General features: G+C 35.1%; 1 protein-coding gene across 1 annotated transcript in view; it reads left to right on the top strand.

The window, feature by feature from the left end:
* The window catches only part of TC2N (tandem C2 domains, nuclear), a 57,767-nt gene extending 42,040 nt beyond the window's left edge, over nucleotides 1-15,727 (top strand). Inside the window, exons 9-12 of the mRNA XM_080919532.1 lie at nucleotides 9,551-9,742; nucleotides 11,057-11,171; nucleotides 13,200-13,399; nucleotides 15,433-15,727. Of these exons, the coding sequence (XP_080775658.1) occupies nucleotides 9,551-9,742; nucleotides 11,057-11,171; nucleotides 13,200-13,399; nucleotides 15,433-15,543 (618 nt within the window). The 3' untranslated portion in view covers nucleotides 15,544-15,727. The remainder of the gene's footprint in view (nucleotides 1-9,550; nucleotides 9,743-11,056; nucleotides 11,172-13,199; nucleotides 13,400-15,432) is intronic.
* Nucleotides 15,728-26,230: the final 10,503 nt, after the last annotated feature.

The following is a 26,230-nucleotide window of genomic DNA, read 5'->3' as shown; positions in this document are numbered from 1 at the left end:
TCAGTTTACAACCCCACCAGCAGTGGAGAAGTATTCCTCTTTCTCCACATCCTCGCCAGCATATGGTGTCATCTGAGTTTAGGATCTTGGCCAATCTGACTGGTGTGAGAAGGAATCTCAGGGTTGTTTTGATTTGCATTTCCCTGATGGCTAAGGATGTCAAGCACTTCCTTAGATGTTTCTCAGCCATTCGATATTCCTCAGTTGAGAATGCTTTGTTTAGCTTCTCAAAAAAAATGTTTGTACCCCATTTTTTTACAACTTTATTTTAAAGAACAAAGATAAATATACAGATTTTAAGCATTTTTTGCATAAAAGTATATAATACATTTTTGTCAGCACTTTTTTTTTTTTAATGGTTTGATAGTGTGATCAAGATCCCACCAGTTACAATGAGCAAAAAGTACATGTAAAACAAGATGCAACCTGGAAATAGTCAAAGTTTTCTTGGTGTGTAAAGATTTTCTTTTTTTTTTAACAATGAGCAGACAGTATATGTAATACAGGGTACAACCGGAATTTGTCAATGTGTTCTTGGTGGGTAAGGATTGAGCATGACTTTTGTTTTGTTTTGTTTTCTTTTCTTTTCTTTTTTTCTTGGACTGCATACAGTCTGTGAGTTGTTTCTGGGGCAGTCTGAACCTCTGGGGTTAGCTTCCCACTATCAGTGACTGCATATTATGTCTGTTCTTTTGTGACTGGGTTATCTCACTCAGGATTATATTTTCTAGATGCAGCCATTTTCTTAAGAATTTGGTTAAATAATTGTTTCTGGTGGCTGAGTAGTATTCCATTGTGTAAATGTACCACAATTTTTGTATCCATTCATCTTCTGAAGGACATCTGGGTTCCTTCCAGCTTCTGGCTATTATAAATAGGACTGCTATAAACATTGTGGTGCATATATCTTTGTCGTGAATTAAAGTGTCTCTGGGGTATATGCCCAGAAGTGGAATAGCTGGGTCTTCAGGTAGTACTATGTCCAATTTTCTGAGGTATCGCCAGACTGATTTCCAGAGTGGTTGTATTAGTTTGCAACCCCACCAACAGTGGAGAAGTGTTCCTCTTTCTCCACAACCTCGCCAGCATCTGTTGTCATCTGAATTTTGGATCTTGGCCAATCTGACTGGTGTGAGGTGGAATCTCAGGGTTGTTTTGATTTGCATTTCCCTGATGGCTAAGGATGTTGAGCACTTCCTCAGATGTTTCTCAGCCATTCGATATTCCTCAACTGAGAAACTTTGTTTAGCTCTCTACCCCATTTTTTAATAGGGTTGTTTGATACTCTGGTGTCTCGCATATTGAGTTCTTTGTATACCTTGGATATTAGGCCTGTATCTGATGTGGGGTTGGTAAAGATCTTTTCCCACTCTGTTGGCTGCCGTTTTGTTTTCTTGACAGTGTCTTTAGCCTTACAAAAACTACAATCTCATTAAGTCTCATTTGTCAATCTTTGACCTAAGAGCATGAGACACTGGTGTTCTGTTCAGGAAATTTTCTCCTGTGCCTATGAGTTCTAAGGTTTTCCCTACTTTCTCATCTAATAGTTTCAGTGTACCTGGTTTAATGTGGAGATCTTTGATCCACTTGCACTTGAACTTTGTACAAGGAAATAAGAAAGGGTCTATTTTCATTCTTCTGCATGCTGAGTGCCAGTTGGACCAACACCATTTGTTGAATAGGCTGTCCATTTTCCATTGAATGTTTACAGCTCCTTTGTCAAAAATCAGGTGACATATACATTAGGGCTCATTTCTGGATCTTCTATTCTATTCCATTGATCCACATGCCTATTTCTGTACCAGTACCATGCAGTTTTCAGCACAATTGCCTTGTAATATAGTTTGAGATCAGGGATACTGATTCCCACAGATGTTTTCTTGTTGTTGAGGATAGATATTGCTTTTTTAGGTCTTTTGTTATTCCAGATGAAATTGTACATTGCTCTTTCCAACTCAATGAAGAACTGGATTGGAATTTTGATGGGGATTGCATTGAATCTGTAGATTGCTTTTGGTAAGATGGCCATTTTTAAAATGTTGATTGTTCTAATCCATGAGCATGGGAGATCTTTCCATTTTCTGAGATCTTCCTCGATATCCTTCTTTAGAGGTTTGAAGTTCTTGTCATACTGGTCCTTCACTTGCTTGGTTAGAGTCACACCAAGGTATTTCATGGTTTTTGTGACTATTGTGAAGGGTATCTTTTCCCTAATTTCTTTCTCCACATGTTTGTCCTTTGAATATAGGAAGGCTACTGATTTGTTTGAGTTAATTTTATATCCAGCCACTTTGCTGAACTTGTTTATCAGCTGTAGGAGTTCTCTGGTGGAATTTTTGGGGTCACTCAAGTACACTATCATGTCATCGGCAAAGAGTGATGTTTTTATCTCTTCCTTTCCAATTTGTATCCCCTTGATCTCCTTTTGCTGTCTAATTGCTCCAGCCAGGACTTCCAGTACCATGTTGAATAGGTAGGGGAAGAGTGGGCAGCCTTGTCGAGTCCTTGATTTTAGTGGGATTGCTTCAAGTTTCTCGCCATTAAGTTTGATGTTGGCTGTTGGTTTGCTGTATATTGCTTTTATCATGTTTAAGTACGGGCCTTGGATTCCTGTTCTTTCCAGGACTTTTAACATGAAGGAGTGTTGGATTTTGTCGAATGCTTTCTCAGCGTCTAGTGAGATGACCATGTGATTATTGGTGTTATATCCTCAATAAAAGTCTGATAAAATTCTGCACTGAACCCGTCTGGACCTGGGCTTTTTTTGGTTGGGAGGCTTTTGATGACTTCTTCTATTTCTTTAGGTGTTATAGGGTTATTTAGATGGTTTACTTGGTCCTGGTTTAACTTTGGGACCTTGTATCTGTCTAGGAATTCATCCATTTCCTCCAGATTTCCCAATTTTGTGGAGTATAAGTTTTTGTAGTAGGATCTGATGATTTCTTGAATTTTCTCAGTTTCAGTTGTTATTTCTCCCCTTTTTCGAGATTGTGCCGTGAGGTGCTGAGAAGAAGGTGAAATCTTTTGTTTTAGGATGATATGTTCTTTAGATATCTATTAATTTCAGTGGCTTTAACGTTTGTATTGTAAATAAAGTATATCCAATAAAAAAGTGTGGTAACCTTTTATCTCATGCTAGTGCTGGCACCATTTTGGCCACATGGCACTGCAGGGTATCTTTATCTCTGTGGCTCCATGCTGTCCTCAAGTACTCTCAGACCCAGGTAGACTGTGAACCGCCCTTCCTCAGTTGTCTCTCTGCTAGCTGGGAACTTAGCTCACATTTCCCACAACCTGGTATAATTGTTACTCAATAATCAATAATTTATTAATCAGATTTATATGTTAAATTCTCAACTCACCATACATCCACACTATAAGCTTACAACCATTTGACAAAGATGTAAACCACCCACCTAGATAAAAGAAATTGATCCATGGAAACCCTTAGAAATAATCATATCTAGAACCTACTTCTTTAGTTCCATCTTAATTCTCCTCCTTTTCCTTATGTCCTGTCTTACCAAAACTTAGTCCACACCCTACTGTCTACCATCCAATCGTGTATCACTTTGACCTAACTAGTACCAGCCCTCACCTGCATATAGATATCAACCTACACTTTACCCTTTTTGTTTAATTTTTAAAAATCCCCTCAGATGTAAGCTGTTTCTGTTACCATTAGAAAATCATCTAAACAACTATGTTTTCTCAAAGTTAATTAGCTTGTGTGGCTATGAGACTAAAATAATCTTCAATTCCATCAGAAATCTGTGAACAATTAGTATTACCTGAAATTATGAGAAGCACAAAACACAGCTTTCAAAACTTAGCCAATTTATAGAGACCGCTGATCACCTGGACAGTCCTCATTCCTCAAATGTTGGAGCATCAGTCTTCAGCCTTCTGGCCCAGGATTATCTGACAGACCTTTGTGATGCAGAGTTTTGAATGGCTAATAATCCTGGCATGCCAGAGATTATCTGTCAGTTATTCTGCATAATGTATCCTTTTCTGAACAGTATTTGTCTATAGATGCAGTAGGAAGTTTTTACCTAATGACTGTCTTACCACAATTGGAGCAACTCAATTCATGCTCAATTTCTTTTCAGTATCCAAGAAGGGATACTGTCAGGAGCAGACAGGTCTCTAATCAAGTGATCTTTAATAAATAAATATACATAAACGTCATATTCTGTGGACTTTTGATGCCTTTGAAAATTAAAGTATTCCTTAACTGTTAGGCCTTGACTACTCTTGGCCATTACTAATTGAATTATCTCAAAACACCCTTTTAATTACTCAAACTGTGAGTTTGTTATCTGGTTGTTAACTTGTATTGCTTAATAATCTAAAAACAGTTTGTAATCACAGTTATAAGACTGGGTTTAAGCCTTGTACTTTTAAAAATTTTGTAACAAATAAGTTCTATACCAAAGTAAAGATTATAACTTCAACTTTATATCGATTACAAAGATTTCTACCAATGTAAGATATGACTTTAGCTTAGTTACCAAATGAGATTATGGCTGTACAAATTAACCTAGCTAATTTCTCCCTGTTATAAATTATGACCATTTCTAAGTTCCTCATAAAACAACCTTGAATAACCACCTTTAGCCCCCTAAAGTCCAGGGAATTGAGACAATAACTCTTCATTGGCTTCTTCAAGCTGCACATGGGCGTTGAGATATCTAGAAGTGGGGAGGTATGAGGAAGCTGGCCAAGAATGTAGGCCACTTCGGCAATTACATAGTCTCTGACGTCTGTCCTGGACTAGATCCCGAGGACTGAGTTCAAATAGTTCTGACAGTGAATCTCACCAGAGGTGTACATTCTGTAATATGTAAATCTCAAAACAAAGCTTTATCATTGAGACATCTATAGTTAGGATAACATTTTGTTCTTTTTTTTTTTTTGCTTTTATTCTCTTGAATCTATTTCTTCAGGTGGTCTCCCTCTATCAAATTTGATCCTTATAATTCTGGAAGGCATCCAGGGCCTAATCACCCTTTTAAAAATCACAACATCAAAACCTTTCTCCCAAAATAGCGTGTTCTTTAAGTCAGCAACCAGAAAAGCTTGTATCTTGTATTATGTCTCAGATAAATAGTATAACCATAAAACTCAACATCACACCCAATTTGAAAATTAAAACAATGTAAAACAAATGAAAAAAATGAAACTGTATGACCCTATCCTTAGGCCTCTAATGATCTGTCATGTCAGGAATTCAACTCAAACTTCCCATGGAGCCCACGTTAAGGAATGTGAGCCTCCTACTTTGGTAATTTTGAAATAACCATATACCCTCTCTAGTTGGCATCGAAGAGCCATATGGCAATTAGTGGGGTAATTTATAAAACAAATTAAACCTTTTATCAATTTCAATATCAATAAGAAGGAAGCAATTTATCAAACTAGGACTTTAGCCCAAAATATATCGATCTGTCACGGTCTTTTATCTGGAGAGTCAGATTTTTATTTACTAATTACTTCCATAATGTATGTGTCTGTATTCACTCTACCTGGTTTACAGTGAAAATTGCCACGTGATTCTGGTAAACTCTGTACTCTCTTCTTCTAACTATAAAAAGAAACTTAATCACATTTTCTTTTATACCTGTCATTAAGAAGCAGGCAGCTTGTTTAACTAGGATTTAAACCCAAAATTCCCAGGGGGGCCACGTTAGACAGAATGATTCTGTAAGACTTAAGCATTAAATCTTTATACCATCTTTAAAACAAACCAGCTTTTAAATACATTCTCTAAATAACTTTTGTTAAAGAATCATGCAGCTTCCAATTTCTAACTGTCTGTGTTCAGAGTAACCAGCCTTCTCACAGCAGGGGACCTAGAGCCTGCTAGCAGAGGCGGAGCCTGTAAGCAGAAACTCTCCCCTATGTTTCTTTTGTTTAAGGTTCCTGTACTTGAGACATCACATGACTCAACATGGCGCTGGACCCCTGTTACTTAGAAAATAAAACTCACTCAGGCTGAAAATTTTAAATTTCTAGTGAATTCTTGCCTAACACATTGGTTTGCCACCTGTTGCAGTAAAAATAAAAATGTGGTAACCTGATGAAATTACTGGAGCCAAAGTAATTTGGTCACACTGCTGAGATTAGATCCAGGGTTTTTTTCCATAGAATTATATTGAAATTATAATTTATGGCAAAGTTCAGATATAAATAGTATAAATAGATGATAGATATATAGATAGATGATTGATTGATTGATTGATAAATAGATGATAGGTAGGTAGATAGGCAGATAGACAGACAAACAGACAGACAGATTTTTTGATAGATTCAGAAAGTTGTCAGGTCCCTCCATATAACTTCTTCCTTTTATGTTGTTTCTTTTGAGCAGGGTCTTATTAAGTAGCTTTGGCTGGCCTGGAACTCTATATGTAGACCAGTTCAAGGTTGTTCTTGAATTTACAGAGATCTGTCTGCCTCTGCCTCCCAAATGCTGGGATTAAAAATATGCACCAGGACTCCAGCTCTTTCATTGTCATTTTGGCACATTTGGCAAGGCCAAGAAACCAAAGTGATACATTACTATTAACCCATGCTTATTCAAGATTCACTGATTTTTCCACTTTAGCCTCTTCCTATTCCAAAATACTGTTCCGCATCTAATTCTTTTCTCCTAGAATCTGTGGAGTATTATCAATCTTTTTTTTTTTTTGGTTTTCATCACTTTGAGATATATTGTAATCCTTATATGTAGACTTCTTATTCTTGCAGGAAGTTCATCTGATGGCTTATTTGTCCTTGAGTTGGAATAAAGAGGTTTTGGAGACATGAAAAAAATGTGATAAGCTTTTATTTCACACCAGTGCTGGCACCATTAGGGCCACATGGCACTGCAGAGTGTCCTTATCTCAGTGGCTCCACACTGCCCCCAAGTACTGTCAGACCCAGGTGGACTCTTAGCTGTCCTTCACTTTTATTCAATTCTAGAAAGTCTTTAATTTCTTTATTTCTTCCCTGACAAAGTCATCATTGAGTAGAAAGTTGTTCAGTTTCCATGAATATGTGGGCTCTCTGTAGTTTCTGTTTTTGTTGAAGTCCAGCCTTAATCCATTGTGATTTTTATCGAGTACAAGTGGTTATTTCAATGTTCTTGCATCTGTTGAGGCTTGCTTTGTGCCTAATTATATGGTTCATTTTGGAGAATGATCCAAGAGGTGCTGAGAAAAAAGTAAATTCTTTTGTTTTAGTGAAATGTTTTGTAGCTATCTATTAAATCCATTTGGTTAATAACACTAGTTTAATTGTTTATTTGTTTAGTTTCTGTTTCTATGCCTTTCTTTCGGTGAGAATGGAGATTTTTAAGTCCCCCACTATTACTGTGTGGAGTTCAGTGTGTGATTTGAGATTTAGTAAAGTTTCTTTTATAAATGTGGGTGCCTTTGAATTTGGGACATAGATGCTTAGAATTGGGACTCCATCTTGGTGGATTTTTCCTTGATTAATATGGAGTATCCTTTCCCATTTCATTTGATAACTTTTGGTTGAAAGTCTATTTTATGAAATATTAGAATTACAATACTCCTGCTTGTTTCTTAGGTTTGTTTTCTTTGAACATCTTTTTCCAACCCTTTACTCTGAGGTAGTGTCTCTTTTGCTGAGATATGTTTCTTTAAGCAGAAGAATGGTGGATCCTGTTTATGCGCCCAGTCTGTTAGCCTGTGTCTTTTTATAGGTAAATCGAATCTGCTGATGTTGAAATTGGTGACTAATAATTATTAGTTCATATTATGAGGTGTTAGTGTGTGCGTGTGGGTGTGTCTGTGTGTGTCAGTATGTGTTGTGTAGTGTTTGTGTGTATGATTTTTTTGTTTCATTTTCAAAATTTATTCTCACATATCAAGTGGTTTCAGAGATCTCTATTATGGAAAATGTAAAGTATACCAGCACACTTGCATTGTGTAAGACTTTAAAATAGTTTATGTGTAATGTTTTATTGGTATAGTTCTATAGCTTAATAATATAAAAGAAACAGTTCAGTGTTTGCAATGCTAACAGAAACTTAATTCTGTTTGATTAGATATAAATTATAATATCTGTGAAATATTGGAGACAATATCCATCACATTTGCTATTTGACTGGAATCTTGATTTTAAAAAAAGCTCCACCAACAATGTAAGGAAGGAAATATATAGAGAAGAACACACAGACTGTATGAAGTCCAAGAAATAAAGAAAACAAAACAAAGAATATTTACAAAACAAGAAGACTTTGACTATTTCCATGTTGCGTTTTGTTTTGCATGTACTTTATGCTCATTGTAACTATTAGGTTTTCAATGCATACTGTCAAGCCCTTGAAAAAAATCAAGTACTGACTAAAAAATATATTCACATAGTTTTATGTAAAAATTATTTTAATATCTGAAAAAACAGTACTGACAAAAATGTATAATTTTAAGCAAAAAATGTTTAAAATCTGTACATTTATCTTTGTTTTGTAAAATAAAGTTGTTTAAAAAAATGTAATACTAATCATTTGAGTACTGCAAAAATCTTTTATTAAAGATAAAAAGGAGGTTATAAAAATAAAGGGGAGGACAATTTAGTGTTCAGTCTCTTTTGAAGAGAGAATTCATTTCTCTTTATTTGAACAGCTTAGATTTTGTATGCTTAGGAAACTTGTATATGAAATTTTTGAAACATTCTCATCAAATTTTGAAAAATTGTGATAAATAGCAAGAAAGGTATATTAGAAAACCAAGATAGGAAATAATCTAATTTTCAAAAAGGCAAAGCTATATTCTGGTGAGGTTATTATCATTGTTGATCTTAATTCCTAGTAATATAAGGTTGATTTATGAAGCTAAATAATACAGTAAAATAAGAACTCTTTATTTTTTAAAATATTTATCTTTAATCTTTTTTTTAACAGTACAATCATTATCCTCTAGATCTGCCCTCTGACAGTTCCTTATCGCATTCCTCCTCCCCCTGTCTTCAAGAGGATGTTCCAACACTCGACCCCATCACACCAAACCCCACCAGGCCTCCCCACTCCCTGGGCCTCAAGTTTCTCAAGGTTTAGGTGTATCTTCTCTCAATAAGGCCAGAACAAGCTGTTCTCTGCTGTATATGTGTTTGGGGCCTCGAACCAGCTAGTGTTTGCTGCCTGCTATCTCAGTGTCTGAGTGATCTTGTGGGTCAAGGTTAGTTGAGACTGCTGGTCTTTCTATGGGCTCACTCTCCTCCTCAACTTTTTCCAGCCTTTCTCACAGGGGCCCCCAACTTCTGGTTTTGTCTCAGCTGCTTGATGGGCCTCTCAGAGGACAGCCATGCCAGGCTCCTGTCTGTAGTTACATCATAGCATCAGTAATAGTGTCAGGTCCTGGAGCCTCACCTTGAGATCAAATTGAGGGTTCTAATTTGGGCCAGTCACTGGACCTCCTTTCCCTCAGTCTAAAATACTTGTAAAATATTTTTACATACTTTTCTTAGCAATACAATTTTATTCTATAATTGCATATCAAAATTTTAAAATATTTATATTAATATTTTCTTGTTTTATAAGGCTATTGAATTTATGGAAACATTTGTATTTGCTATTAAACTACAAAGTCTACAAGCTGTGAGACTTGCATTTAAGATTCAGACTCAGACTCCCAAGAAGAAAACCATTGGAGAATGTTCTCTTTCACTCAGAACTCTTAGTACCCAGGAAATGGATTATTCATTGGAAATAATACCACCTTCAAAATTTTCTGTAAGTGATAATAGTATCCAGTAATGGAGATAGATCATACCTTTAAAATGGTTTATTGGATAACTTTCATTTGTTAGAGGATAATTCAAATATATGTTGGAATATGTGGGAAGACTATGAAAGCTCTTAAGAAGCAATATTGTGTAAAAATATTTTAGAAATAATTATAAAATATTAACATAATCATTTTTCTTTCATTCTCTTCAAAGTAGCATCATGACACCTTTTCCTAGAACACTTTTCATTAATGTTACTGTAGTAGTAGCAGCAATCCTGAAAGTAATTACAATGAAGTATAAATATCTTCAAATAATTTTTTAAACATTTTAGTAGCTGATTTTTAAAAGATATTAGTAGCCGAGGACTGAGGAAAAATAAGAATGAATCATAAAATCCATATGCAATCTGAGATTACTATAAAGTAGAATTAATAAAAATGACTTTAATTTTAGGTAAGCTATATATATGCTCACAAATGTGTTAGAGTATGATTTGCTTCCTTCCCATGCCTTCAGTACTAGGAATGGACTCCAGGATGTTATATGTTGAACACATTTCTGCTGCTGAACTATACCTCACCCCTATCACAGAATGAAAGGTTGTTTACATTTTAATAAGTTTTTACTTTTATGTCAGTAATTCTTTGTAGTATTTGAGAGAGGAGGATATATGCTTTACATATGTGAGAGTTCAGAGGACAACTTACGGGAATTGACTCTCTTCACTATTTAGGTCCTGGGGATCAAACTCTGGTTGTCAGGCTTAGATACCTTCAGACTGAGCCATCTCTTTGAACTAAGCATGGGAGTTTTTAAAGTTAACTTTTTAGAAGTGTTATTCCTATAAACAAAACATGCTTGTTCAACTTTTGAGACCTGATATTTTCTCAGCCAGGCAAACACTATCATTAAAATATTTAGAAATTCTTGCTTTTTTTTCTTTTATTGGATATTTTTAAAATTTACATTTCAAATGTTATCCCCTTTCATGGTTTCCCCTTTGCAAATACACTATCAAAATTCCAACTCAATTCATTACGGAGGTAGAAAGAGCAATTTTAAAAATTTGTTTGGAATAACAAAAGACCCAGGATAGCAAAAACTCTTATCAACCATAAAAGAACTTCTGGGAGGATTACTATCCTCCCTTCAAGTTGTATTACAACAACAAAACCCATACAAAAACTGGGTTTTGAATGTCAGTAGAAACTAATACTTTGAAAATTTTTAATTTTAGCTTTTTATGTTAGAGCTTTTGAAAAAAAATCTCCAAATTCTATTATGAACTGCCAAGTGATGTCTTTGTCATGTATAGGTTTGCCAAGCAGAACTTGAACTGGGGACTTGTTTTCAAGCAGTAAATAGTAGGATTCAGCTGCAAATTCTGGAGGCACAACACCTTCCAAGTTCATCAACACCTCTGACTTTGAGTAAGTGTATCAGTGTTTCAAAGAACATATAATGTGAAGAGGTTCCAGTAGGGTAAGATCTAAATGATAAGTACATTAAGGTTTGTGTCCTTCTCTGGATGTTCAGCTAGGGACTCTTGATACAGTGGTGAGCAGTGCTTAGTTCACCAGGCTGCCCCGAGAGCTGAATGTTTAGGAATCACCCTATATCAACAGGTAAGAGCAGAGTGGGAGGGAATTATCTTCCCACAGTAAAAGTATTTCCACCAAGAAAGATTAAAAACATATAAAACTGAGCATTCAATTTAAGAAGTTAGAAAAATAAGTATTAGGAATGCTGAAGCTGATGAATATACGTAAACAAAAGACAATAAAATGAAAATTATTTTTTTTTCTGTAAAGGGACCTTTAAAATAGGAAATATTGTAGGGAGATGAAGCAAAGCAGAGAAAACATGATTAGTATTCTGAACAGTGAAGATACTCTTAAGAAGAAATTTGTAAGTCAGAAATTTAGTAATATGCACGACTATATTTTACCAACTGTGCTAACTCATTTTTACATACACAAAATTAAATGTCTTTAGTAATTTACTGAAGAAGAATCTGAAAAAATAATAAACATGAAAAAGTGAAGAACTACTTGTAAAAAGCACTAAACAGGACTGGGGAGATGGCTCAATTGGTAAAGTACTTTCTACACAAACATTAGGACTTGAGTTCTGATCCCTAGAGCCATATAAATCGTCAGACTACATTTCTCATCCCGTGACTTCCCAGTTTCTAGAAGTTTTCTCTTTCTTCTCTTGCAGCCTTTTAGCCCCAGTTAACCAAGCCAGCTCAGTCAGTCAACAGGTTCTCCAGTGCAGGAGCAAGGATTCAAAAGAAAAACCAACATTGTAGCATGACCCCAGCCAGTTCTGAGGCAGAGGCAGGTTTACTTTTTCCTAGTCTGCTTTTATACCATTTTAATTACATGCGAGAAATAAGGTCAATTCCAGGTTAAGGGAACAAGCCAGGTGATAAAGTCTCATGATCACTGTTTCTAAGGGCTTATCGATATCTGAGCCTACTTCAGTGTCCTTGTCCAAGGTCATATTATTGCCTGAAGCCTTCTTTGGTCTAACCACGAATCAGATTCCTGCCTGAGCTTACTTCCGTGTCCGGGCCCAATGTCAAACTCTTGCCTGAAGTAGCTCTACCTCCTTGTCCTGGCCCATTGTCAAATTCTTGCCAAGCAGCCCCAAAAGCTCTCCACACCCAGTTATATTAACTGACTCCTCATAGTAGCCAGACAACAGTTGTTGCTTATGCTATAGTCATTTTGTATCACTTTGAAAAGTATGGTTAGGTGAAAAGATAGTACCCAGAATTTTATCCAGGGCAGTTCCCTAGTTCATCTTCCTGTTCCCAACTTCTTTAATATCCTTTTCTCCCTTTGGTTTAAATAACAAAAGTTTATTTTCTCAAAGCTCTAAAGACTGAACATTCTAATATTAAGAGCCAGTAGAGTTGTTTTGGGGGGGATCGTTCCTGGTTTTTTTTTTTTTTTTTTTTTTTTTTGTTTTGTTTTGTTTTGTATTTTTTCCCTAAAGTTAATAGTTGTTACGTTTGGTTATAGTTCATACAAACAATTTTATCCTTGTCAAAATGCTAGATCTCAAATTTACTTAAGAATATTTACTTGTTTTATTCTAGTGCACATATACTTATGGCATCACAAGCAAGGAAATTTACCTATAAAATTGTGAAATTAAAATCTCTGGAAGTCCAGAGAATTGACACTTTTCTTGTAATATTTTTCAATGTGTTTTCCTTTGCTGATAATTGTTTATTCTGTTGATGTCATTTGAACCAGAGGAATATTATATTTCCTTGAGGCCACAGTAATTATTTGTAAAGTGTGGCAAAAGTTTTGTGTTCTATAGTCCAATAACAACCAGAAGACCTTTAAAGTTGATTATTTACATTTTTATAATAATATGTAGATAAAAATCTTTAAGTAGTATTTAACATAAAATTTTGTTAACTACAATTTCTTGTTTCCTAGGTTTTTTTGTGAAGGTAGGGATGTTTAGTTCAGGAGAGCTGATTTATAAGAAGAAGACACGCTTACTGAAGGCCTCCAGTGGAAGAGTAAAATGGGGAGAAACTATGACTTTTCCACTTATACAGACTGAAAAAGAAATTGTTTTCCTTATTAAACTTTACAGTCGGAGCTCTGTAAGACGAAAACATTTTGTAGGCCAGGTTAGTAAGTGTTACCTTGAATTTCTTCCTGATACATCTCTGTGTGTTACTATGAAGTTTATTAACAAAGGAAAGAAGATAAAATTAAGAATGAATATAGGAAGGTTCTTCAACATTCAAAGTTAAAATTCAGTATTGCCTCAGAATCATCTTTTGTCAATGTTTGCTTTAATATAAATATATAACATTTTTGAGTGGCCAAGCTTTTATTTTAACCCTTCTGAACTTTTCAACTTTAAGGGAAGCCTCAATATGTAAATCACACTTAAGACTTTGAGTATCATATTTGTTTTATTCTGTTTGATCTTTAATTTTTTATTTAAAAATGAGTCTTTTATATTATTATATTATTATATAATATATTAACACAATATGTGAATATAATTAATATAGTATATATTTATAATAAAATTATATATTTATATGTTAATATAATATATAGCATATTAACTTTGTTATAACAAATTTTATTTTTTAGAAAATATCAATTTTTAATAATGTTTGTGATATCATTTGGATAGTTCTACTGTAGATTAATTAAAATTCTAAGTAATTTGTATAGGGCTTGATAGCAACATTTAAACCTATAGAATTCTTCTTTTTTACATTTTCTTTTTTAAATCTTTGATATTCAATAGCTATTAGCTAGCTTTTTATCTTAATTACAACTGTTTGTGCCAAATTTAAATATTGAATTCTTTAACTGATGTAAAAGCTTTCACTTAACACAAAAACTATTAGTAGTCTAGGTGAGATTTTCAGATTATGTGTATGAATTTTCAAAGATTTATATGGACTCTCATTTCATATAATTAGACTGCTAATTTAAAGTGGTTCAGCTTTCTGTGTTCTTATTTGGAAAGGAGTTTGGAAAGAATTCATGGATATTTAATTTTAGAGATTATTTCCAGGATAATAAGTCTGGAGAGCTTCTTCTCTGGTGGCCTCAGGTATCCGTCACCATAAGGGAATCATGTCAGATCCAGTTCTCCCAGTCTATCAGCTCAAATACCCTTAGTGTTACCTGGGTTATGAATTAGATTCTATGTAAGATGTTGTTTGAAGGAAAATATTTTTAGCCTAGGATAGAAAAGGAATTGAAAACCAATGACTTACTCGAATCTATTAGAAGAATTAGAAACTTGGTCTCAGGTAAGTTACTTTCAAGGTTACAGCATTTGTTAGTGTTATATCCAAGACAAAGATTCAGGTTTTCTCAGTGGTGTATCCACCTTGTCTCCATGTTATAAACTCTTTGTGATGCCTTGTATTTGCACAATATCACAAGTTTCTTCAGATCATTCACATGCATTATCTATAGTTATAGACATGATAGGTATGATGAAATTAGTATGGATTAAGAACGACCATCTAGAGGTTGGAGAGATGGCTCAGTGGTTAAGAGCACTGGATGCTCTTCCAGAGGTCCTGAGATCAAATCCCAGCAACCACATGGTGGCTCACAACTGTTTGTAATGAGATCTGATGCCCTCTTCTGGTGTGTCTGAAGAGAACTACAGTGTACTTATATATAATAAATAAATAAAAATCTTTAAAAATGAATTTATTTTAAAAAGACCATTTATTAGATTTCAATTAAGATTATAGTTTCATTTAATGTAAAAGGAGATCAAATACAATTTCTTCTATGTTAAAATCATTGCCTAAGTTCAGAAAACTTAGAAACAATGTTTTTGAGTAATAATGACCAATTTTATTTGGGCTCCTAGATTAATTGAACAAGGAAAAATACTAAGAGTGATTTTTTTAGAATAATATTTCATAAAAAATAAGAATAATATTTCATTTTTAATTCTTAAGTTGAATTGGGTCACATGATCCAGAATGATTCAACAGCTTAAATATTTTAATATTTTAGGGTCAAATTATCAAACACCTCTTGATAAAAGTAGAATGATACTTATTTAAAGATATGTTATCCAAACTTGTCCATATCTCTCAGCAGTAAGAGTACTTATTTAAACTCAGTAAATGATATTTATCAAATTGAATTTTATACTGTTCCTTTACAGCTCTGGATAAGTGAAGACAGTAATAATATTGAAGCAGTGAACCAATGGAAAGAGACAATTACAAATCCAGAAAAGGTTGTTATCAAGTGGCACAAGTTAAATCCATCTTGAAGACTTCAGACATTAATTTAGTGAAGAGACAGCTTGACATTTAGAAGAAACATAATTTCTAAAACTTGTGATAAGTTCTATCAGGTATACAAAGTGAATGAAATGTTTTAAAATGGTGCCAAAATATGATAAAATAAAAAGGTAGTAATAGTAGGACAACTTAATGGATTATAAAATCTATAAAAATATCAATCCTAGATAGGTATTTCTATATTGGTTTTGCTTTTGTTTTTAAGATATTCAAAACCTAGCACATCAATCTTTTTAAAAGTACCATTAGATATTTATAAGATTTTACCACTTTTCCAGTGCTAGACATGATTAATTAGATCTTTGTTACACTGTTTATATCTTTATATGTATTTTTCTCACAGCAAAAATGAATAAAACCATTACATTACTTTTTTCTGGTATTTGAGGAAAATTGGTACCCTGTACTTACATGTTTTTAATCTATAAGTTATTGTATGTCTGTTTTATAAGCTGATTATTTCCTGGAGAATTAGAGAATTATTTACATTGTTTAAAGAATAAATAAAACTTGGAGCTAGCAGAGTTGCTTGGTGGGTAAAGGAGCTTGTCACCGCACTAACAATTTGAGTTCCATCCCTGCAATGCAACATGATGGAAGGAGAGAGCCAATTCCTTCATATTGTTCACTGTCATTAGCATGTATGCCCCCCTCTCTTTAATTAATTAATTATTTATTTTCAAAGAGATTAAATGCAGTTAAACTGAAAGTCAAAATATATACATTTTGCTTTCTTCCTCATTTTTAACCTTTCTTTGGAGTTAAAACAAAATATTTTACATTTGGGACAACTTAATTTGGCAAAATTAAATTAGCTTATATAGAAAATTTAGTATTTTATGATCATTAGTTCTTAGTTTCAATTCTTGATGCAAATTACTTGTTCCATGATCTGCAATGTTAAAGTATTTTCCCATTATAAATAACCATACCAGGTAACAATGTAGAGAATCCAGATATGTTTCTACTGTAGGTTTATTTCAGGTACATATTAGAACTTAGCTTATGAAGATTATTTCTGCTTGGATGGGCCTAAGAGAGTGGCTAAAAGAAAACAATTTTATGAAGAAGCAAGCAACAGTTTTTAATCTTATAGTTACTTTATTTTTGCCAGTAAGTAAATAATGGATCTATGTTCCTGATTCCTTTCCCTTCTCATCGTGCCTGCCTTCTTCCCCTTCCCAGTCTTACACATTTTAGGCCAGAGAAATACTTTGTTATAATGTAGCAATAGCCTTTTAAATTCTAGTTTTTATAGTCTAGTTATCTCATTAGGATCTAAATCAAACTGTTATGTAGCTATTGCCTAGACTTTAGAGTACTAGTGGTATTGACCAGAATTCTTTGCCACTGTGAATTTTGAAATAATACTTTTAGACTTGTGAAAGATGGTGTACTGGTCAGTACTCACATGTTCCTTTAGGAGAAACCATTTGTGATAGTGTTTTGGACATTGGGACTTCCATTTTCTTTTGGTTAAGTTTATTTGTTTAATGGATTGCACTTTTTAAGGTGGGCACAGAAATTTCCTACATGTAATTTTTCATTCTCAGCACAGGCACAGCCTCCTCCTGTACTACCAACATCTGTACCCAAACAAGACATTTGTCAGCACTGATTAACCTGTACCAACACATCGTGGCTTTATTTTTAAAAATGAGAATTTTATTTTCACTGTTCTAATATTTTACTACTTTTAATTCCTAAATTTAATACATGTCATTTATTTAATTCTGTTGTAATGATCTTATTATTAATTTAAAGCATAGGTATAATATAAAATTTGAGGGAAAGATATGCTTTCTTGATTTCCCAGACTCCTAGATAGCTTAGATAAGTCAATACAAAACAAACTTCATTTAAAAGAACTTTCAGGTAGAAAACTATTAATAGATGAAGATTTCTAATGTTTTAATCACTGTTTACTTAAGCATTTTCAGCTGAAGATATACTTAATGTAAACACTGTATATTCATTGTGTCCTTGACATTTTTATGTGAAAATGTAGATGCAAACACTATTGTGTTAATAGGCATCCTTGCAGAGAGAAACAATTAGGAGCCAACAACAATAATTGATGTACTATGCAAACATCATTTCCTTTTGTATTTGTTTAGATTGTGTTGGCCTTTACTTACTTGTAACAAGGAAAAAGGAACCAAAATGATTCTGGGAAGCCAGCTGGAAATCAATTAAACTTCACAACAGGAGGGAGATTATTCATTTATAAGCTATATTATTTAATATATAAGATGTGTGTGTGTGTGTGTGTGTGTGTGTGTGTGTGTGTGTGTGAGTGAGTGTGACAAAAAATTACAGACCATGTCAAAATATCAATATTTGGCACCAATTTAATTTTATACAATGCTATTCTCTTAACAGTGTTTCTTCTTTTTCCCTTTCTTCCATTTATCTTCTTCTTTTTTTAATGAATTCACATACTTCCCAGATTTTGCACACATCCTTAATATGTTGGTATAACACATTTCAATTAAAATAGCAACTGCAAATTGGTATGCAGAAGAACAGAAGTAATCTGTTCTGCAATTAATTTGCTCAATTGCATGCAAACGATATGCTATGTATGAAAAAATTACCAAGTTACACCTATTAAATACTAAATGATTTAACAGTTTATTATGGCTTATTCTACTTAACAATGTAGGACATTTGAAGCCATTAGCAACTCTAGTGACAATTTCAGGTGTAGTTGGAAGTTCAGGAATCTCAGTGGAGCTATTAGTGTAGCAGATCTTGAAGGTAAAATGTATGCATCTTTCAATAGCAAATGTGAAAAACTCTCTAAAATTGACCTTCTTGATTTCATTCTCAGCAAACTGGCCTTATTCATTCAGCATAGCCTTTATTTTTATGATATTAGTGCATGTCTGTTTATCATAATAAATTCATGACCACTTGAAAGTACTAACTTGATATATATGACATTAAGGCTTTCACAGCCACCATAGATTATTTCTCTTCCATCCATTATGTTATTATAAAATATTACTTTGATTCAATAAAAAAGTGTAGTTTTTTCTACACTTTCTGGGGCACAGGAAGGAGATCAATCAACAATGGATTTATAACTCTCAGATAACACAGAAAGTTACATCCCATGTCAAAAAATGGCATCATTACTTGGTGTTCATTTAGTTTTTCATGAGTTTTAAAAACAGGAATCATAAGTGACACAAGTGTATTAATTCAAATTCTTACCAGACTTTGGAGAGAAAATCATTGTGATTTTTGAACATATATAATTATGGTCTAAAAATAAACTAGCCTAATTTTCTGTTTGAATATAATTTTTCAAATTTCTTTGATACTAATAAACTTAACAGCCAGTTGTAAATAGTTTTCCAGCAAGAATGTTCACTGCTTATATGTTCAAGTATTTGTACATGTATAAAAGATTTAAAAACCTGTAATAAATTCAAACTGTTTTTAATAAGGATAGTAACTGATATTTCAAATGCCATTTGTAATGTTTGGGAATTTAGTGTTTCTTCGGGGCATATCAAATCAATAAAATGTCCATGTCTGTGATTACTAAGAACTTGCTCTTCTATTTTCCTCTTGCTACATAGTCTGTCTTATTCAGACTAAAGTTCAAATGCGTCCACTTTTAGCTAAAACACTGAATTAAAAAATTTTTCAACTATGAAGTATTATGTCTGTTTTAAAATACAGATTTGTGATTTTAAAGCTACCTTTACAATAGACTTAGGTACCTACATGTTAGCTCACAACTATTTGTAAGTCCAGTTCCAGTGGATCTGGTGCTCTTTTTCCCTGCCTGCTCCTGGCACATGTCATACATAGGACATACATACATACAGGCAAAACATTTGAATAGATCAAATAATAAATAAACCTGTCTTAGTTAGGGTTTTATTGCTGTGAACAGACACCATGACCAATGCAAGTTTTATAAGGACAACCTTTAATTGGAGAAAGCTTACAGGTTCAGAGGTTCAGTCCAGTATCATCAAGGTGAGAGCATGGCAGCATCCAGGCAGGCATGGTGCAGGAGGAGCTGAGAGTTCTACATCTTCATCTGAAGGAAGCCAGGAGCAGATTGGGGCATCCTCAGGCAGTTAGGAGGAGTGTCTCCAAGCCCACCCCCAGACAGAGTGGCACACCTCCTCCAACAAGGCCACACCTTCTAATAGTGCCACTCCCTGGGCCAAGCAAATACAAATACAGAACCTTCAAAGGAAATTTTGTTGTAGGGATAGGTGGTGGTGGGGTCCTGCATATCTGCTCTGCCTTAGGGCATGGTTACTGGAGGAGGCAGGACAGGGGAAGTTTGACCACTTACCTCATGCTGTTGCTGGGCAGGTCTTGGGCTATAGGGAAGCTGCAGGGCACTACTGGAGTGAGGAAGCACACACAGTCTGAGGCTTGGCAGATTGCTGGAGCTGGCTCAGGGGGTCTCTGGGCTTGCCACGAGGCTTGGGTTGTCTGGTTCTCAGGCTCTTGGGTACACAGGCACCCACTGGATGCCGTGGAAGAGCTGAGAGCTGAGTGGGGGCCGTGAGCTGGATTTATCCGTGGGCCGAGGGGCAAAGAGGGGAAGCTATTTCTCGTCCCTATGGGGTAGTCCCTGGCTTGATAATGAGGTGGTGGGCTTGGCATCAGCCAGGGCTGGAAGGACAGAGAGCCTTTTATGGGAGATTAGATGGTGGCTCTGTAGGTGAAGGAAGGGCTTCTCTACCGCTCCCCACAGCAGATCCAGATAAAAAGAAACAGTTCATGGTTTTAAGGCATTAATTGACATAATGGAACTGGATGAGTAAAACCGTACCCCACTTCTGAGGGTGGCCTTGAGATTAAATACATTTTGCAGGGAGGAGTGTCTGGGAAGGAAAGCTCATTGACTAAGCCAATAGGGCTTTAGGTACCTCATTATAATGAAGATCTGTCTTGAGCCTAAGTGACCTGTGGTCACATCCTCTACCTGTTAGGGGGTTTGGGGAGTTGCCCTTACAAGACTGATAGCCACATATCTATGGAGGGTTGGATAGTGATGGGCCTGGTTTCTCAGAAGTCAGGTGAAATGCCTACCATCCATTAAGGTCACTTGGGTTTCTAGTCTCAGCTCAACTGGGAACCAGGGTGCCCTTTGGGGGTCCCATATTTCATTGGAAAAGAGCTCTGCTTTCCAGAGGTTTTTTTTTTTTTTTTTTTTAAACGATTTTATTTTTCAAAACAAAGATAGATGTAAAGATTTTAAACATTTTTTGCTTAAAATTATACATTTTTGTCAGTACTGTTTTTTCAGACATTAAAATAAATTTTACATAAAACCATGTGAATATGTTTTTTAGTCGGTACTTGATTTTTTTCAAGGGCTTGACAGTATGCATTGAAAACGTACTAGTTGCAATAAGCGTAAAGTACATGCAAAACAGAGGTTTTAACAGTTTACAAATGGAAGGTTTTATTCATTATGAAAAAGATATGACTTAGACCTGTTCTTTTATGTGGATTAATTCAGAGACCCATAACTTGCTTCTTCTCCTCTCTCATTTATACAGAGTCACCTAGCTCACAGCTTTATAAGACAGCTCAGCCTTGTCTAAGAGATATCAGATACCAAAGTGACTTTAAAAGAACTCAGGTATCTGTCCCATCTCCCATTTTCTTTTTTTTTTTAATCTACATTTTTTATTGGATATTCTCTGTATCACATTTCAGATGTTATGCCCTTTCTGCCAATTCTATCCCTCCTCTCACTCCCATTGCCTACATGAAGGTGCTCCTTTACCCAACCTCAGCACATTGGCATTCCACTACACTGGGAAAACTAGCCTTCTCTGGACCCATTGATGCCAGGGAATGATATCCTCTGCTGCATATGCACCTGGAGCCATGGGTCTCTCCATTCAAACTCATTGGGCAGTGTTTAGGCCCTGGGAGCTGTGGTAGGTTTAGTTGGTGAATAATTTTGTTCTTCCCATGAGATTGCATATCTTTTAAGCTCCTTCAGTCCTTTCTCTAGCTCCTTCATTGGGTTTCTCTTGTTCAGTCTGATGGTTAGCTTCAAGCATCCTCCTCTGTATCAGTATGGCTCTGGCAGAACATCTGTGAAGGCATCCATATCAGGTTCCTGGCATGAAGCAGTTCTTGGCATCAGCAATAGTGCTTGGGTTTGGTGGCTGCATATGGGATGGATCCCCAGGTGAGGCAGTTTTTGAAAAATCTTTTCTCCATTTCCAGCTCCTCCATTTGCCCCATTATTTCCTTCCATGAGTGTTTTGTTCCCCCTTCTAAGAAGGACTGAGGTATTTACCTTCTGGCCTTCCTTCTCTTTGACCTTCATCATTTCTGTGTATTGTTTCTTGGATATTCCAAACCTTTTGGGATAGTATCTGATTATCAGTGAGTGCATACCATGAGTGTTCTTTTGTGACTAGGTTACCTCACTCAGGATGATAGCTTCAAGTTCCATCCATTTGCCTAGGAATTTCATAAAGTCATTGTTTTTAATAGATGAGTAGTACTCCATTGTACAAATGTACTACAATTTCTGTATCCATTCTTCTGTTGAAGGATAGCTGTGTTCTTTCCAGCCTCTGGTTATTATATATAAAGCTGCTGTGAACATGGTGGAACATGTGTCCTGGTTGGATGTTGGAACTTCTTTTAGGTATATGCTCAGGAGTGGTATAGCTGGGTCCTCAGGTAATGATATGTCCAATTGTCTGAGGAACCACTAGACTGATTTCCAGAGGGGTTGTACGAGCTTACAACCCCACCAACAGTGGAGGAGTGCTACTCTTTCTTCATATCCTCACCAGCATCTGCTGTCACCTGAGTTTTTTATCTTAGCCATTCTGACTGGTGTGAGGTGGAATCTCAGAATTGATTTGATATACATTTCCCTGATGACTAGGGATATTGGCATTTCTTTAGGTGCTTCTCAGCCATTCCATATTCTTCAGTTGAAAATTTGTTTAGCTCTGTACCCCATTTTTTAATAGGATTATGTATTCTCTAGAGTCTAACTTCTTGAGTTCTTTGTATATGTTGGATACTAGCCCTCTAACAAATGTAGGATTGGTAGACACCTTTTCCCAATCTGTTGGTTGCCATTTTGCCCTTTTGACAGTGTCCTTTGCCTAACAGAAGCTTTGCAATTTCATAAGGTCCCATTTGTCAATTCTTGATCTCAGAACATACACCATTGGTGTTTATTTCAAAAAAAAAAATTTCCCTGTGCCTATGAGTTCTAAGCTTTCCCCCACTTTCTGTTCCATTATTTTCAGTGTACCTGGTTTTATCTGAAGGTCTTAGATCCACTTGGACTTGAGCTTTGTACAAGGAGATAAGAAAGGATCAATTTGCATTCTTCTGCATTCTGACTGCCAATTGAACCAGCATCATTAGTTGAAGAGGCTGTCCGTTTTCCATTGAATGTTTTTAGCTTCTTTGTCAAAGATCAAGTGACCATAGGTATGTGGATTCATTTCTGGGTCTTCAATTCTATTCCATTGACCTTCCTGCCTGTTTCTGTCCCAATACCATTTAGTTTTTATCACAATTGACCTGTAATACAGGTTGAGGTGCAAGATGATGATTCCCCAGGAAGTTTTTCTATTGTTGAGAATAGTTTTTGGTATCCTGGGATTTTTATTATTCCAAATGAATTTACAAATTGCTCTTTCAAACTCTATGAAGAATTGAGTTAAAATTTTGATGGGGATTGTATTGAACGTGTATATTGCTTTAGGCAAGATGGCCATTTTTACTTTGTTGATCTTTCCAATCCATGAGCATGAGAGATTTTTTCCACTTTCTGAGGTCTTCTTCAATTTCCTTCTTCAGAGACTTAAAGTTCTTGCCATAAAGATCCTTTACTCACTTGGTTAGAGTCACCACAAGGTATTTTATATTCTTTGTGACTATTGTGAAGGGTATCTTTTCCCCAATTTCTTTCTCAGCCTGTTTATCCTTTGAGTAGAGGAAGGCTACTGATTTGTTTGAGTTAATTTTATATCCAGCCAGTTGTTTATCAGCTGTAGGAGTTCTCTGGTTGTATTTTTGGTGTCCCTTAAGTATACAACCATATCATCTGCAAATAGTGATATTTTTACTTCTTTCTTTCCGATTTGTATCCCTTTGATCTCTTTTTGGCTGTCTGATTGCTCTGGCCAGGACTTCTAGTACTATATTGAATAGGTAGGCAGAAAGAGTGCATCCTTGTCTAGTCCCAATTTTAGTGGGTATTGCTTCAAGTTTCTCACCATTAGTTTGAGGTTTGCTACTTGTTTGCTCTATATTGCTTTCACTATGTTCATGTTTTCCAAGAGTATTAATATGAAGGGGTGTTGAATTTTGTCAAATGCTTTCTCTGCATCTAGTGAGATGATCATGTGTTTTTTTTTTCCTTTGAGTTAGTTTATATGCCAAATTACGTTGATTGATTTTCCATTATTAAACAATCCTTGCATCCCTTCAATGAAGCCTACTTGATCATAGTGAATGATCATTTTGATGTGTTCTTGGATTCAGTTTGCAGGAATTTTATTGAGTATTTTTGCATCAATGCTCATGAGGGAAATTGATCTGAACTTCTGTTTCTTTGTAGAGTGTTTGTATGGTTTAGGTATGACCATAATTATGGCTTTCAAGCATGAGTTGGATAGTGCTCCCTCTGTTTTTATTTTGTGGAATAGTTTGGAGTGTATTGGTATTAGGTCTTCTATGAAGGTCTGATAGAATTTAGTGCTAAACTTATCTGGTCTTGGGCTTTTTTTGGTTGGGAGACTTGATAACTGCTTCTATTTTTTTAGGGTTATGGGACTGTTTGGATGGTTTATCTGATCCTGATTTAACTTTGGTACCTGGTATCTCTCTAGGAAACTGTCCTTTTTCCTCTAGATTTTTTAATTTTGTAGTAGGATGCCTTCTTGGATTTGTTCGGTTTCTGGTATGTCTTTCTATTACTTCTTAATTTGGATTTTCTCTATCTATCTATCTATCTATCTATCTATCTATCTATCTATCTATCTATCTATCTATCTATCTCCACCCTCTGGTTAGTCTGGCTAAAGGTTTATCAATCTTGTTGATTTACTCAAAGAACCAGCTTCTGGTTGTGTTGATTCTTTGTACGGTTCTATTTCTATTTGATTTTGGCTCTGAATTGATTATTTCCTGCTGTCTACTCCTTTTAAGTGTATCTGCTTCTTTATGTTCTAGAGCTTTCAGCTGTGCTGTCAGGTTGCTAGTGTATGCTCTCTCCAGTTTTTTTTTTTTTTTTTTTTTTTGGAGGCACTCAGAGCTATGAGTTTTCCTTTTAGCACTGCTTTCATTGTATCCCATGAATTTGGGTATGTTGTGCCTTCATTTTCATTAAATTCTAAAAAGTTTTTGATTTCTCTATTTCTTCTTTGGCCAAGCTATCGTTGAGTAGATCATTGTTTAACTTTCATGTGTATGTGGGATTTTTGTTGTTTTTGTTGTTATTGAAGACCTGCCTTAGTCCATGGTGATCTGATAGAATGCATGAGAGTATTTCGATGTTCTTGTATCTGTTGAGGCCTGTTTTGTGACTGATTATATGGTCAATTTTGAAGAAGGTGCCATGAGGTGCTGAGAAGAAGGTATATTCTTTTGTTTTAGGATGAAGTGTTCTATAGATGTTTTTAAAATATATCTGGTTCATAACTTCTGTCAGTTTCACTGTTTCTGTTAATTTTCTGCTTCTACGATCTGCCCATTGATGAAAGTGGGGTGTTGAAGTCTCCCACTATTATTGTGTGTGGTTCTAAATATGCTTTGAGCTTTAGTAGAGTTTCTTTAATGAATGTGGGAGGCCTTGTATTTGGAGCATTGATGTTCAGGATTGAGAGTTCATCTTGATAGATTTTACCTTTGATGACTAAAAAGTGTCCTTCCTTATATTTTTGATGACTTTTGGTTAAAATCTATTTTATTTGATATAGAATGGCTACTCCAGCTTGTTTTTTGGGACCATTTGCTTAGAAAGTTTTTCCCAACCTTTTACTCTGAGGTAGTGTCTTTCTTTGTTGCTGAGATGAGTTTCCTGTATGTAGCAAAATTCTGGATTTTGTTTACCTATTCAGTCTGATAGTCTATGTCTTTTTATTGTGGAATTGAGTCCCTTGATGTTAAGAGATACTAAATAATAATGACTGTTGTTGTTACAAGTAGAATTATATGTACCTTTTTTCTTTTGGTTTCTTGCAAGATTATTTTCTTGCTTTTCCTAGGGTGTATTTTTTTCTCCTTCTGTCTGACTTTTCCACCTATTATCCTTTGTAGGGCTGAATTTGTGGAAAGATATTGTGTAAATTTGGTCTTTTCTGGAATATCTTGGTTTCTCCAACTATAGTAACTGAGGGCTTAGCTGAATATAGTAACCTTGGCTTGCATTTGTATTCTCTTAGGGTCTGTATGATGTCTGTCCACCATCTTCTAGCTTTCATAACTTCTTTTGATATGTCTGGTGTAATTCTGATTTGTCGGCCTTCATATGTTACTTGTTTCTTTTTCCTTACTGTCTGATAGAATTCTGCAACGAACCCATCTGGTCCTGCACTTTTTTTGTTTGGGAGACTTTTGATGACTGCTTCTATTTCTTTAGGTGTTATGGATTGTTTAGTTGGTTTATCTGATCCTGAT

The sequence above is a fragment of the Micromys minutus genome (assembly GCF_963924665.1).
Source record: "Micromys minutus genome assembly, chromosome: 1".
Taxonomy (NCBI): domain Eukaryota; kingdom Metazoa; phylum Chordata; class Mammalia; order Rodentia; family Muridae; genus Micromys; species Micromys minutus.
Note: the sequence above shows the minus strand (reverse complement) of the source record. Positions and strands in the feature narration are given on the sequence as shown.